Source organism: Chlorocebus sabaeus, chromosome 7, assembly GCF_047675955.1.
Source record: "Chlorocebus sabaeus isolate Y175 chromosome 7, mChlSab1.0.hap1, whole genome shotgun sequence".
NCBI lineage: Eukaryota > Metazoa > Chordata > Mammalia > Primates > Cercopithecidae > Chlorocebus > Chlorocebus sabaeus.
Genome location: NC_132910.1, coordinates 514,163 through 530,604, shown reverse-complemented (window position 1 = coordinate 530,604; position 16,442 = coordinate 514,163). Strand labels below are relative to the sequence as shown.

General features: G+C 34.0%; 1 protein-coding gene and 1 pseudogene across 1 annotated transcript; both read right to left on the bottom strand.

The window, feature by feature from the left end:
• Positions 1-996: 996 nt before the first annotated feature.
• On the bottom strand, positions 997-13,861 carry LOC103235587 (UDP-glucuronosyltransferase 2B33). The gene is made up of 6 exons (XM_037989378.2): positions 12,983-13,861; positions 11,545-11,693; positions 7,003-7,134; positions 6,652-6,739; positions 5,596-5,815; positions 997-1,414 (listed from the first exon to the last, which is right to left on the bottom strand). The coding sequence occupies exons 1-6, from the start codon at positions 13,701-13,703 to the stop codon at positions 1,138-1,140; spliced, it is 1,587 nt and encodes a 528-aa protein (XP_037845306.2). The 5' UTR covers positions 13,704-13,861; the 3' UTR covers positions 997-1,137.
• Positions 13,862-14,917: 1,056 nt separating this feature from the next.
• LOC103235583 (UDP-glucuronosyltransferase 2B4-like) overlaps positions 14,918-16,442 on the bottom strand; it is a 53,914-nt pseudogene continuing 52,389 nt past the window's right edge.

The window sequence follows — 16,442 nt, the reverse complement described above, 5'->3', positions numbered from 1 at the left end:
TTCAACTTTGGTGAATCTGACAATTATGTGTCTTGGAGTTGCTCTTCTCCAGGAGTATCTTTGTGGCATTCTCTGTATTTCCTGAATTTGAATGTTGGCCTGCCTTTCTAGGTTGGGGAAGTTCTCCTGGATGATATCCAGCAGAGTGTTTTCCAACTTGGTTCCATTTTCCCCGTCACTTTCAGGCACACCAGTCAGATGTAGATTTGGTCTTTTCACAAAAGCCCATATTTCTTGAAGGCTTTGTTCATTTCTTTTTACTCTTTCTTTCTCTACACTTCTCTTCTCACTTCATTTCATTCATTTGATCTTCAGTCGCTGATACTCTTTCTTCCAGTTGATCGAGTCAGTTACTGAAGCTTGTGCATTTATCACATAGTTCTCCTGTTATGGCTTTCATCTTTATCAGTTCTTTTAAGGTCTTCTCTGCATTGATTATTCTCGTTATCCATTCATCCATTCTTTTTTCATGGTTTTTACTTTCTTTGCGCTGATTATGTAGTTCCTCCTTTAGCTCTGAGAATTCTGATTGACTGAAGCCTTCTTCTCTCAACTCATCAACGTCATTCTCCATCCAGCTTTGTTCCTTTGCTGGCAGTACTACCCATCTTAAAATGTCAAAAGGAAGAGAGACTTTCTATACAATTTCACTATGTAATGGTTTCTTTCGTAGCAGTTAAAACAAACAATGCTGTTCGAAATGAAGCCAAATTATTCTAAGTATGTGCAAAACAGCACTGATACTGTCAGTGGACTTCTTCATGTTCTTGTGTTTATGTAGAATGTGTGAAATACAGTTAAGCTGAGTAAATTTTTTTTGTGTAAACTATGAATTAGAACAACAAATTTCAATATAACTTAAACAAATTTCAATACAAACTCATATGGATTTACATCATTTTGTGTTTTCCCAAGTGTTTTCTTCATTTCCACAAAATGTTTCTAACCATTAACTGGGTGGTAAATCTCTGAAAAACAAATTTTTGTTTGACAAAGTAAATTTTGAAAAGTTTTTTGTTTTTATTTTTATTTTTTTGGTCACAGGAAGAAAGAAATCTTGCATCATAACCTTTCTTCCTGAAATAAACTGAAGTAGTCTCATCTCTCAGGTTTTCCAGCTTCATATCTCAGATATAACTAATCACTTTTTCCCTTTCCTTTTCTAGCAAACTTCCAGAAACAAAACAGACAACATTTCATGATGATAAATATCACAGTAGCCACACAGGCCAGCAGGAACCCAATCACATCCAAAGAGTGGTACTGGAACCAGGTGAGGTCATGGGCTGCAGGCCGAAGGTGTTTAGCTCCTTTGTGGCGCATGACAAATTCAATCCAGAAGACTGCTCGATCCAGGGGCTTCACTGGTTGATCATGTTGAATTCTTGATAATTTCATAACATTCTCTTTATATCTGAAGGATAAAAATAAAGATACCAATGCAGCAGGAAGAGACATAGATAAAACTCCTCAGACACCAAGTTAAAGGAGGAAGGGTTTTATTCAGCTGGGAGTATCAGCAAGACTCCTGTCTCAAGAACTGAGATCCCTGAGTGAGCAATTCCTGTCCATTTTAAGGGCTCACACCTCTACAAGGGTCCACGTGAGAGGGTCGTGATCGATTGAGCAAGCAGTGGGTACATGACTGGGAGCTGCATGCACCAGTAATCAGAACGGAAGAGAAGAGGACAGGGATTTTTGCAATGCTTTTCCATAAAATGCTGGAATCTATAGATAACATTACCACTTAGGTCAGGGGTCGATCTTTAACTACCCGGCCCAGAGAGTGGCACCGGGCTATCTGCTTGTGGATTTCATTTCTACCTTTTAGTATTTTCTTCTTTTTTCTTTGGAGGCAGAAATTGGACATAAGACAATATGAGGAGTGATCTCCTCCCTTACTAACACTGAAAGTAAGTTAATTTGCCTCTGCATATCAAGTTTATGAAAGACTTTAAAGTGTCAAATAATTCAATGTAAATGTCAAAGAATTGACATAGACTTTGTGTACTTTAATTTGAGTCATCATAGAAAGTTTGGCTTTTAAATTGAACTTTTCTCACTGACAAATGTTTTCTAAAGTAGAAATTGAATGTGAGGTGAGAAAGTTAATTTTTTTTGAAGCAGAGAAAATGTAAAGCATTTTAATATTTTTAATTGTTTAATTTTAAGTTTTTATGGGTATATATTAAGTGCATATATTTATGGGGTATATGAGTTGTTTTGATACAATGTGAAATAATCACATCAGGAAAAATAGGATATTCATTCCTTAAGCATTTATCCTTTGTATTATGAACAATTCAATTACACTGTTAGTTCTCAAGCAGACATATGGAGAATGTGCTCAACATCATGAACCATTTTAAGTGCTGTAACAAAGATCATGAAAATGTAATATGAGAATTACCATCTCTAAGTTCCTAAAAAGTAATTGTGTCATGGTGAGTGACAGGCCTCATAGCTAGTCACTATGCTTCTACATTACTCTTTTGTCTCCTACTGTTTCCCACCCTGTAGCCGGAATGACTTTTTGCAATTAAAGTCAGTTTATAGCACTCCACTGATTAAGACTTTTGCCTGGCTTCTCATTATTTAAAGGATAAAATCCAACTCTGTTATTTGGTCTACAGAAACCTACATTGTTAGACACTGGCAAGCTCTTTTCCTAACACTTTTCCATTGCACACTGTCTTCTAGATTGCCCTTTTATTTTTTTCTTTAACCTCCCAAAGGTGTTCTTGTCTTAGCACCTTACACATGTTTTCCCTCTCTCTTGCTCTTGGAGTATTCTCTCTTGCTACAACCCAAAGTATGCTTCTCTGCATTTTTATGGCTTCCTTCTAAGATTATTTCTAAGAGAGGCTTTTATTGACCACACTATGATGGAACCTCTAGAATTTTCTCTATTTTCTGTGCTTATTTTGCTATTTGATTCCTAGAATTTTAAAATGCATTATATCTCATAAAATAAACATTTAAATATTAAATACAAAAGACAAATATATGCACACTAAATGAATAGTTCAAAAACGTAAGATCATCTTGAACATTATTTTGAGGTGAAGATATCTATTTACATACTGCTCAGATTGTGGTATAGGATAGGATATCACAACCTGCCTAGAATCACTCTCTTTTTTGATCCATTTAATCACTACTTTTGTCCTCCAATTAAATATTAACCTGACTTAAAATAGCATGCATTAGTTTTGCTTGTTTATGTAATTGAATTATATAATATGTACTCATTAGTGTCTTTTATTAATGTAGTAGTTGTTGGATAATTCCTTTGCTGTATAGTATTTTGTTGATTGATAAAGCACAAATTTTTTCTTCATTTTAAGATTAATATGTATTTGTGTTGCTAACAATTTTTAGACACTATTGATAACTCTATCATAAACATTCTCCTAGATGGTATTAGATTTATGTATTTATACATATCTCTTGGGTATATAATTGAGAGTAGAATTGCTGAGATAAAATTGGATGCATAATTGTGATCCGCTTCTTGACTTTAACCTTTTTTGAAGTGTATTTTTTGATCTCTAAAATTTAAAGGTATATTATAATTTTTATAACCTCCCTTACTTTCACTATGACTGCATCATACAGTTTCTATGACATTAAATCTTATTATATTTACTAAGTCTTTGGTTATTGCCCACCACAAATCACTTCAAATTACTATTTGACATGCTCTAAGAAAATATGTCTTCCAGTTGATATGTATAATACATACATGTGTGTTGTATATGTACATATGTGCATGTGTATGTATCATTTTACATTATAAGATTCCATTTGTTAATTGTGTTCCTCAAATGTTTTATGTCTTTACCCATTATTAGCTCTTTTTTTAAGTCTCTTTAGATTGAGTGAAAGTATTTCCATAATCACATTTAAATCAACCAGTTTGCTTTGTATATATTTTTTCTGTTTGTCCAAGTTGGTTTGTGTTTCTTTCCAATTATTTCCTATCTTCTTTAAAGGCATTTTTATCATTCATTAACCTTCTTTTTTTTTTGTGATAAAGTAATTTTAACGTATTCCTTTCGATGATACTCTCTTTATTTGATAGCATTATTGATAGTAGTTATAAATGCTGAATTGATGATAGCTGGACTCCACAAGGAATTTTGCGCATTGATATCTTTGGGTGTGAAAAAATCAATTACTAAAAATTTGACTTAAAATTATATTTTTTGTGCTTCAAAGACCATTATCCAAAAGGAGAATTTAGTGCACCCAGAATGGGACAAAATATTTAAAAATTATATATTTGAAATGACCCTTAATATATAAATAGTTCTTAAAACTTAATAATAAGACAAATAGCAAAGTTTAAAAATGTTCCAAGGATTGTAGTAGACATGTTTTCAAAGAAGATATACGAATGATCAGTAAGCACATATAAGGATTCTCAACGTCTTTAGCCGTAATGAAAATGCAATCCGAGACCAGGATGAGAGATCATTTTACACCCACTAAGAAGGCTGTAACAAAAAGATAGATAATAACTCATTTGGCAAAAGTGTGGAGGAATCGTAACCATGTTATACTGCTGGTGGTAGTGATGAATGAAACAAGTACTTTGGAAGACAGTTTAGCAGTTCTTCAGAAATTTACAGTTCCTACATGAGCCAGCAATTCCACTTGTAGTATCAACCCAAAAGAAAGGAAAACAGGTTTATACAAAAACTTGTGTAGCAATATTCCTAGTAACCACAATTGGAAACAATCAAAGGCCAATGACCTGATAAGTTAACAACTAAAATATGACATATCCTTACTAAAAAATGTTAAACTGCTGTAAAAAGAAATGAAGTATTAAAATGCACAACAATGTGGATAAAACTAACATCATAAAAAACAACAAAAAATTAAGCTAGGTGAAATGTCATTTACACAGCACCATAAACTGTATGATTCCATTTATATGAAATACCTATAGATAACAATCTCTAGAGAAAGAAAACAAACTAGTGTTAGACTAGGGCTAAGCTGTCATAGGAAATGAATTCTGTGTCATTGTAGTTTCTTTTGTGCCGACAAAAATGTTCTAAAATTATGCAATAGTGATGGCTTCATGGCTCTGTAAACATAGCAAATATATTTGGATTTTATACCATAAACAGAAAGATTTTATGGTATCAAAATTAAATCTCATTTTCAAGTCCATTACAGTAATGATAATAATAAAAGTTAATTTTTCAGCAGGAAAATAGTTATATTCTGAGGCATTTTAGATATTGAATTAAAGTATTTATTATATTATTTCATTTATTCTTCCTTTCTACTAAGGATTCATTATGTCAAAATTTTAAGAAATGTATTTTTTATATTCTCTATATCATTTTAAAAGTATTTTTGTGTAGAAAATTGTTTCACTAACTGGCTATTCATTAGATGTATGGTTTTCAAATACGATATTTAAATAACTGATACAAAATAAAAGTAGATTTCAGACTGGTTAAATCATTTAAATTATTTCAGAATTACTCTCTTATAAAAAGGATGAAACTCACACTAACTATTGACAAGAGAAGTTATCTATAAATACCATCTAATGAAAAATATTGTTCTACTCACAAAGGATCATTAATTACTGTCTTCAGTGCATTCACCAAGTCTGTACTCGACATTGTGTTGAAGTCCAATCTAACAGCTGCTCCTCTGGCCTTCATGTGAGCAATGTTATCAGGTTGATCGGCAAACATTGGAATGCCCACCATAGGGACCCCATGGTAGATCGCCTCGTAGATGCCATTGGCTCCACCGTGAGTTATAAAAGCTCTGGTTTTTGGATGACCTAGGATTGCATGTATTTTAGCAAAATTATTCATAGGAATAAAACGAGATGCACAATGAAAGGCTCTGAAAGTGACAGTGTTTTCTAGATAACACATTGAACTATTTTGCTATTGCTTTCAGACTTCAGAGGAAAAACACGTACTTGTGCTAGGTATGCAAGTGAAGGCTGCATGGTGTGTGTGACTTCAGACTGCAAAACAATACAAGATTTCCAGTTGGACTAGCAAAAATGTGTGATCTAGATTTTTAAAATATACAATAAAGAAGACAGCAAAGAGATGGGCATGAAGTGAACTGCTATTTTAAGTGCAGTCACAGAGTGTGATATGTGGGGTGTGCAAGGCAGCAGGCAGTGGGTTGATGGTGGTGCTAGGATTGAGGAAGGACAGGTCACACTTCATCATGACCTGTCATCACTTTATGATTAAGATTAGCAATTTAATCTTTCAGAAAATACAGAGTCATTGATGATAGAAGAGCTATTATTTTTGGTGGTACTTGAAATAACCCTGCAGGAGAGGAAACAACAGGTGTAAAGTTGTAGAAATAGGAGACAGAGAGACAGTTCAGGAAGTTATTGAAAAATTCTGTGAGATATAGTAATACCAGAAATAAAGATTCTTGTTGATTCTGACCATAAAGAATATGAGTGTATATCATAAAATGCCAATAATTATAGCATATTCTTTTTCCCCTTGGACTGGTAAAAAAATATAAAGAAGTTACATTTTGTTTTTCCTTAACAAACATTGAAAAAGCTTGTTTCATGATTAACTATTAACACTCTAATGTGCTGTTACTAATATATCCAGTATTTGTTCACCCGAGTCTTACCTAGAAGGTCATTCTGGGGTATCCACTTATAGAGCCGAGTATTGAGACCTAAGGTATCTGGTTTTTTCCCATCAAATCTCCACAGAACCTGTTACAGTAAAGAAAATATCTTATTCCATGAGTGGAATTCAAAACGTATAGAATGTTTAAACTGTAAAAAGAGAAAAAGTGTAGGAACGAGATCATGGGATGTTAGTAAATCAGAACTACTCAAAGACTGATGTAAATAGAATACTCACATTTAATTTTGGCCAACTTCACATTTGTCAGAAATTTCTATGATTGGATTACTTACAAACTTTAGCAGCCTCTTTCAGTAGTTTTCCACACCAGTAAGACACTTCATCTTACCTTTTGTGGAATCTGGGCAAGGGCTGATGCAATTACGTTGGCCCTTTCTTCTTTCATGTTAGTGATCACTGACCCCAGAGTAAACACCACAACACCATTTTCTCCAGAGCTCTGTACAAACTCTTCCATTTCCTGTGAAACAGAATTTGTTTCATCACAAAAGAATAACAGCACAGCAGGCACAACTGAAAGAATTGGTACAAGTTACTAAAGAGAGAAAATCAGGTACTTTAAGGAATTATTGGAGTAAATAATATTTTCTAACTGACTCAATCACTCTGGGTTTTGCAATTAAATATATAATGTGAGATAGGTGGACTCTGTTAGGATATTTGTGTAACTATGTGTGTATATGTATGTATTTGTGTGCATGTGTGTAAGGGAGAAAAGAAATGGAGCTATTACACTGTAGTCAGGGGATAACGTTAAAAATATTACACACAGACTCTTCTCTTATATTACTAAAATTACTAATATAGGTTCTTGGAAAGTGGCACCACTCAGCTTTAATTCTATATTGTTGTTCTACTAAATCACTTGTGTTGATTTCAGGCAGGTTTTCTGTAGGATTCTTTTAGTTGGAAGCCATTAGTGTTTACTTCCCTCACTATGAGCTCTGAGGATAAGCTGCTCACTGTTGGGATAATTTTCTATCTACATATATGTTTCTCTACAGTGCTTTATACTTCACTGAAAGTTTGTCAGAGTTTTCCGGTAGTTTTTGAAAAACTAAAATAAATAAATAAATAAATAAATAAATAAATAAATAAATAAAAGCTGATAGTTAAGAACCACTGACATTCTGGAGTCGGGTATTGTAATTTGAAATTTCTGTGAGTAAGTCCAGGAGTCTTATTCATAATACAGAATTTTACACTATACAGTTACATAGTTGAATGATCATATTTTCAGGTTATTGTTTAGGTGGAGCACCTATTGACCTGAAATCACACTGCTCACTTGATTTACTATTTATAATTACATGTGAGGAACTCTCATCATCACTTTGTTGTGTGTCAGAGACAGCACCTGCATCAGAATAGAAGAGGCCACCAGGCTTTTCTGCAGGGGAGATCTTGTCTCTCTTTTGAGTAGCTCACTCACACCACATCACACTCCTCGTGAAGATGTGCTTGGCTGCGATTCATTGAGAATTATTCTGACTTGCGTTCTCCAATGTAAGCCAATATTTAAACTTAAATACTTTCAGATTTAATCATTGTGGTAAAATTTTCCTAATGGTTCTTAACAAAACAAAGAAAAAAAGTCCAAATGTTAACTGTGCAGACCACATATAACAGAGTGTTATTTAAAATATGATTTTTAATCTTAAGGTAAGAGTCATTGTACTGCTCTTCCAGGTAATACTTGGGGCATCTAGGTATTGTGTGTGATTGCAGTTGACTGTAGCCATATTTACTGTAACTGGTGTTCAGTGGTTTACCTCACTAGCTTGATGCCAAGAGCCCTGTTTATCCATGCAGTGTTGAAGGAACCTAACCTCTGTTTACAGATTCATCACTGATATGGACTGGTTGTTTCTTCTTCTGTGATAATGTAATAAAAATAATATAAGATTAATGTCAAGAATTTTTAAAAAGCATGAAAAACTTTTTAAATAAAATTTTTCTAAAATTTTTATGTTGTGATATTATTTATGTAAAATATATTTTTCATCATGACTTTTGTCCTATTTATATAGCTCAATGTACACATGTGACACTTACTTAGAAAATGTTAATGTTACTCAGTATTTTCCTCCTGCAAAAACTTATCATCTTTTTACCTTTATCATTTTCTAACTCCCTTTATTTGTATTACAGTTGACAGTGTAATTGAATATTTCATTGATAAAATTATTGTAATGCTATTGTATGCACATAGTATAAGTTTTTAGTCATTCCTGCATTTAAGATGTTGGACTACTTCCAATGTTAATTTTATGCCTATTTTCCATAATGTTGAATAGGTACACCTTGATTAATTTTTTTCTCTGTATGATTTCACATGAATATATTATAAAACTCATGGCAATGTTCATTTTTAAAACACCTGATGCATTTTGTCAAGTGTTTTATTCTCTTATATAGAAATTATCTGAGAATCTAATATTTAATTGAAATGAAAGCAACCTGACTGGGTTAGCAATTATTTTACATAATAAACAAGGAATTGGTTTCACAACCATTGACTTGCATTCAAATCTTTCTGCAAGTTAATGACAACAGCTAATAGTAGTAATTATCACTACTGTATTTCTAGTCATCCTTTTTCTTGTTTTTCTACAAATCCTACTCTCTTCCCCTTCCTACTGACACTATCAGTTTCCCTTATTGTGAGTGGGGAAATCTTTGAAGAGTAGGGTAAGGTGGCTTAGATTTTTCATTAGCCTTACCCCAGCTTTTGTCTCTTGGGAAAGTTATCATATAAAGTCCATGCAATTTGCATTCATCATAGATATTGAGTTTTAACAACGGAATAAAAACTCAACTTTATGTGGACAAAAATTATATTCTAAGAGATTACATATTAATGTGATAAAGAATGCTTGCTTTATACATATGTCTCAAAAGTGTGATATTAATTTAAAATATATGGATTTATTGTGTTCTTTCATAAAGAATATAATCTTATATGCTGACAGAATTAGTTTGGTATTGAAACTAAGGGCACTATTCAGATACAAGTGGTATAAATTATTTGGTCTTTATTATATATGCATTGTTCTTCATCTCTGTGCTTCTCTGTCAGGCAACTATGATGTTAAGACAAGTTGACACAGGAAGCTTTAATCAGTTGCTTGTCATATGGCAAAAATCATCTGCTTTCATAGCGTATGTTTATGCTGTAATATGTAAACCCCTGGGGTCTCAATGAAGAATGATTTAAATGCTTTAGTAAGATCAAGTGAAACTGAGTTTGTATGCAAATATTACAGGAACACTTTTATTTTATTGAGGAAGTGTTTTAAGCTGCAATACTGGTAAAGATCCTCATTACCTATGGGAGAATTTTAGAATTTCAACTAACTCATTGTTGTGGGAAGTCAGGGATCCCACAAAAGAATTGAAAATGACCAGTCCTTGCCTTAAGCGATGATATTATCCTGTGAAATTCCTTTTCCTGGCTCATCCTGGCTCCAAAATCTCCCCCATTGAGCACCTTGTGACCCCCACTCCTGCCTCCCAGAGAACACTCCCCCTTTGACTGTAATTTTCCTTTATCTACCCAAATCCTATAAAACACCCCACCCTTATCTCCCTTTGCTGACCCTCTTTTCGGACTCAGCCCGCCGGCACCCAGGTGAAATAAACAGCCATGTTGCTCACACAGACTGTTCGGTGGTCTCTTCACACGGACGCGCATGACACAGGTGCCTGTCAGCTGTGACTTTGCAAGAGAATGTAATTCTGATGTACTGAAAAATCTGCTCTATTAAATGAAGAATGACATCTCCAGTGACCTGCGCATGTTAAGTAATTACTAGTATTAGCAAAATAACAAAATAACAATAATTGCAAAATTAATAATATTTATGAGTAACTAACTACAGGCCAGAGACATTTCAAGTGTTTTGTCTGTGTTAATATTTTTTCCACACAACGGGAAGTTGCCACTATTTTTGTAAATGTAGGCATCATTATTTCTATCAACATTCTAGTCTACTTTTCCATCATCTACTACCTGAATCCATGCAAAATTTCCTGAAGGGTTGGCTCTTTATTCTGACCCTCTTGCAATTTAATCATTGAATATCTTGAAAGCTCTTCTTAAAGAAGTGAATCTTTTCATATATCTTTCTGTCTTAACTCTTTTCATAGTCTTTCAATGTGCTTAATAAATATTTCAACTCCCAATATGTATCTGGCTCTAATTTGCTTCTCAGTATCATCTGATCCTTAGTCTCTTCCTGCAAACTAAACCTGAGGACTTGAGAACTGTCCTGACCACTTTACCTGCTTTCCTTCTTTTGCCTGTCTCTCCCCATCATTCTTTTACTTATTCTTGCATATTGTTCAGCTCTCATCTAGTAATCAGTGACTCCAGGATACTTTCTATTATCTCCACTGATGCTTTCTTGACATTGGGTTTTTCCTTGAGATAATAGTTTCTATATAATTTTTATTACTTGCACATATTCTATCTTTTCAAGTAGAATGTAAAGTATGTGGGGACAGAAACTGTGTCCTTTTTTTTTTCTCTGAAAATTCTGTACTTAACTGTGTTTCGTGCTAATCCCTTTGTAAATATTATTTGAATGAATGATCAATACCTTCTTAGGTGTTAAATAATGAAGATTTTAATTTAACCAACTCTGTTTTTGAAGTCTCCTTAGTATTCCCCTCTACTTGTAGTACTCATAAAACTCATATACTTGTGATGGTATCAATATGTACATGACTTTCTAATTGGTATCTGCTTTACCCCACCCACTTCCCATCTTTCTTTCAGTGTAAGTCAACCACTCTGAATGAAGACCGTAGAATCAATTCTACTGAAACTTCAAAACCAACAAAATAAAACCAATGAAAGTATGTTTACCTTAGGCAGGGGTTTGGCAGGTCTGCAGAGGAGTCCTCCAATAAAATCAACATTTGGTAAGAGTGGATGTGGAAACTGAAAATTCCAGGAGTTTCGAATAAGCCATATGTCAGCTTTCCCCATTGTCTCAGATAATGTAGTGGGTCTTCCTGACAAGGATAAAAAAAAGAAAAGGTGGATGTCACAAGATAATTACATTAGGTTATTTTCTGAAAGGGATTAGAATAATGAAGGCAAAAGTATAAGCAAAATGTCTGTGCTTTGAAAAATATATACATATATTCATCTATAGACATAATTTTATTTTATGTATTATTTATTTTGTCCAAGTATATTTATAAGAAAAGCAAAGTAGTAGGAGAATTGTGAGGTTAAGCTACATCTCTAATGTCACATCAGTATACTCACAATCACAAACAATTATTAAAATAAGCCATAGAGAATTAAACATCAATTTCTTTTCTTTTTAAAGCTTCATTCATAGCATATGGACATTTAAACAACTCTTTGAGCTCCATAGTCAATTAATTCCACTGTACACATAAAAATAATTTTCTAAAAATTGACTAGCTTACACAACTTATTAAGCTAATTTTTTATCTTTGGTTCTTCAAGTGAACTGTGGACTATGTTGTGAGTATGGTTGAAATCCTTGTACTCTTTTAGATTCAAAGTAAGATCTTAATAATATTATTTTTAAGTAAATATATTTATAAATTATAGCTAGAAATTTTTGAGAAATTATTGAAATAAAGATTTGTACTCAACTTTAATCTGTCTTATATTTTTTAATAAAGAGACATAGTTTGAAAAAATCTATGTAGATATAACAACCTTCACACTTCAACAAGATGATTGGACTTTAAATGAATGGTTTCCAATTCTTTAATGAAAGAGTATAGAAACATTAGAAATTTCAAATTACCTTTAATGATTTATGCATCAGAGATATAGACATTCTCCCTCTCTACTGTGAAGGAAACCTTCTGGTAACATGGGAACATCTTTTGATTTCTAAAGAAGAAAACCAAGCTTTACAAGAAAAAGTAATTTTTGCGGTTACATAGATAGTTGTAGAAAAATGTGTAACTACTCATTTTAAATCTATGCTTTCAGTAAGATGTTATTTGATGGGTTTTACTGTATTTAAGATGTAAAACAATGTATAGTAAAACAGATGTGTAATTGCTTAAAGTCTTAGATGCACTAATACATAGGTTTATGATTTCCTTGGGTGTTCTGTGTCAGTGATGGCCCCAGGGTTTTAACTGAGCCTATAATTTGAACTTTTCTATAATACTTGTGAGATTGATAGATCATCTTGTATTTTCATTTTATAAATTCACTGACCAAAACCCCACTACCCTGACTTTATGGCTTTATATAAGCTCTGTTTCAAAGACACAAATAAGTTACAGATTGAAAAAAAAATACTTACCTAGAACTTCACTATAAAACTGATCCCACTTCTTCATGTCATACAATTGGAAACAAAAGTCAAAATAAAGCATATGGATCATATTTTTTACCCTCTCCATGAAAGTCATTTGATCACTTAATTCTGACATAACAACAGGTACATAGGAGGGAGGGAAAAGAAATCCCCCACAATGCTTTTCAAAAACGTAGCCAGGAGTGAAGCGGAGACTGTACACAAGGGGTATGTTAAATAGCTCAGCCAGCAGCTCACTACAGGGAAAAATAGGATCTGCTAAAATGACATCAAATCTTGACTCTTGTAGTTTCTTCATTAATTTCTTATTTGAAACCACATCTTTACAGAAATTTATACTTATATCGCCAAACTTCCACATGATTTCTTGCGTTTGTGAAAAATATAACCAAAATGTATCTTTTGGAAGGTCTATCCATCTCTTAACCTCTTGCGTGACTATATTTCCAAACTCAGTTTTAGTTAAAGATGTAGGAAAGACTTCAATTTTAAGAGCGGATGAGTTGTTGGGATCAAAAATAATGGAAGCTGAAGATGCCAGGACAGTCACCTCATGACCTCTCTGGACAAGCTCTTCCAGGATTGTCTTCATATTCATCCAATGACTATATTCTGCCGCCCACACCAGCACCTTTCCACAACTCCCAGCGCTAAAGTAAAAGCTCAGTTGTATTAGCAGAATTACTGAAGTCCATTTCACAGACATCCTGGTGCAATGCAATGCTTGTTTTCCAGTTGCTGTTCCTTTTTGTCATTTCTCATGGTTATATCCAAAGGTAAATTAACCAAGAAGTTAAAATGTAACCCTTATACTTCAAAGTACATACAATATCATTAAATCAACATTCCGAGCATGTGGATGGCAAGGAGACAAATGAAGGTAAATGACCTGTTTACACAGATGTGATTAATTTCCCGTTTATGTTTCTGAGTGCTACCCTTCAGCTAATATCAGGGATCTTGTATGGACATGCCATTTGTCTTATGAAATATATTTAGAAGAGTGTCCAGAATTGTAGCAGTGAAAGGTCATGTTTCTGCAGTCCATTTGACACAAAGCTAAAGATAAAATGACTAAACATGGTGCACATATTTTGTACACCTTGTTGACATATAATTTAAATATCATACAATTTATCAATTATTATGTAAAATTTAATGTTTCATAGTATAGCCACAGAATTATGCATCTACCATAACAATCAATTTGAGAGCCTTTTTATCTCCCCAAAATAAGCCCTATAACCTTTAGCCTTTTCCTCTCCACCTCTAGTTTCTGCATTTCCCCTGTGCTGGGTAATTGCTATCTGAATTTCTATCTCTATAGATTTGCCTATTCTGGATGATTTTTAATACATGCAATCATGCAATATGTGGTATTTCGTGAGTGGCTTCTTTTATGTAATGTAATATTTTAAATGTTCATTTATGATATAGCATATACATGTTGATTCTTGCAACCATCATGTAAGATATTGAGAGTGTGAAGATGACACTATCTTTATAAACTTTGTTAAGGTAATCAACGATAATGAGAGAAAAAGAGAAAAGTAAATCAAGCTTGTAGTATATTCAGCATTAATCATTAGCTTAGCTTGTTCTCTGACTCACTTCCTCATAGTTTTTTGGCTATTGTCCTATAATTATGTAGACCCTGTTACAAGATTACAGTTCCTCTTAACTCTTCTATAGATAATAACTTAAACATTATGAAATGATCAACTTTCCTTCTGAGGTATTCCTTCAGGTCCAGCACACTGATAAAACTACTGACTCAGCAGGTCTGAAGGACCTCACTGATGCCAGCTGATCTGAGGGACTTCACTGATGCCAGGTAATCTAGAGGACCCCACAAGGAACTGACTCAGCAAATAATGTCGTTTCTTGTTCTGATAACTTTGTTCCTACTACCCTGACCAATTAATTACCCAAATTTTCCAGTCCATCACCGTGTATGATCTCCTTAAAACCTCCAGTCCAGAGCTCCTTGAGGAGCTGGATTTGAGATTCTCTTCTCATCTCCTTGTTAAGTGCCCTGCAATTATTAAACTCCTTCTTTGCTGCCAAACCTGACGTCTTAGTGTAATTGGACTATTATTGGACAGTAAGCATATGAACCTGTTGGTCCTTTAACAAAACTTCAATGGAATAAGTAACTGCAAATATAATAAAACTAGAAAGATACCTATAATTAGAAGTGGAACTTAATGGTGTAACAGAAATGATGAAATCTCATGATAAAACAAATAAGTGAGGAGTTACTTCTTTTTTTTTTTTTTTTTTTTTTGAGACGGAGTCTCGCTCTGTCGCCCAGGCTGGGGTGCAGTGGCCAGATCTCAGCTCACTGCAAGTTCCGCCTCCTGGGTTTACGCCATTCTCCTGCCTCAGCCTCCCAAGTAGGTAGCTGGGACTACAGGCGCCCGCCACCTCGCCCGGCTAGTTTTTTGCACTTTTTAGTAGAGACGGTGTTTCACCGTGTTAGCCAGGATGGTCTCGATCTCCTGACCTCGTGATCCGCCCGTCTCGGCCTCCTAAAGTGCTGGGATTACAGGCTTGAGCCACCGCGCCCGGCCGAGGAGTTACTTCTTAGAGAAGAGCAAGAAACTTATTTCTTGAGATGGAATCTACTCCTGGTGAAGATGTTATGATCATTGTTGAATGACAACAGAAGATATGGAATATTACTTAAACTTACTTTATAAAGTAGCATTAGAGTTTGAGAGGATTAATTCCAATTTTGAAAAAAGATTCTCTATGGGTAAAATGCTATCTGGCAGCATTACATGCTGAAAAAAATCTTTTGTGAAAGGGTGGGTTAATGTATGTGGCAAATGCCATTGTTGCCTTATTTTTAAGAAATTGCCACAGCCATGCCAACTACTAGCAGCCACCACCATAAGTTATCAAACATCAGTATTGATGCCATACTCTCCATCAACAAAAGTTGCACTCACTGAAGATTCAGATGATAAATAGCACTCCTTACCAATTAAGTGTTTTTAATTAAGGCATGCACTTTGCAGACTTAATATTATCGCAGACTGAATACACTACAGCATTGTGTGAGCGTAACTTTTTCTATGCCTTAGAAACCAAAGCAAATTGTGGGACTCACTTCATTGCAATATTTGCTTTATTGTAGTATTCGAGAACCAAATCTGCAACATCTCAGAAGTATGCCTTGTATTAGTGAAAACACTTAATATGGGATAAACTCTAAAATATATATTTCAGTTGAAGGAGCTCTATTTACTCACCCCTTCTGTTCCTCTTTGTGAGAGCCATGCACATTATCTACTTTCAATCAGTCATCTTGGCCACATACATTAACCTACTCTTTCACAAAATATTTTTTTAAAGTTTCTAATCCACACAAGACACAAACATACACAGACTTTCTGTCATTCCACACAAAGCCCAAAGGTACAAGATGGTTTTGGAAAAC

Bases quoted from the DNA above. Each gene is read 5' to 3' on its own strand.
- LOC103235587 (XM_037989378.2), bottom strand. From the start codon at position 13,703: ATGTCTGTGAAATGGACTTCAGTAATTCTGCTAATACAACTGAGCTTT. The intron at 11,694-12,982 runs GTAAGTATTTTT...TATCCTTGTCAG, and splicing joins GTTTTATAGTGAAGTTCTAG to GAAGACCCACTACATTATCT. The intron at 5,816-6,651 runs GTAAGACTCGGG...ATGCAATCCTAG, and splicing joins ACCCCAGAATGACCTTCTAG to GTCATCCAAAAACCAGAGCT.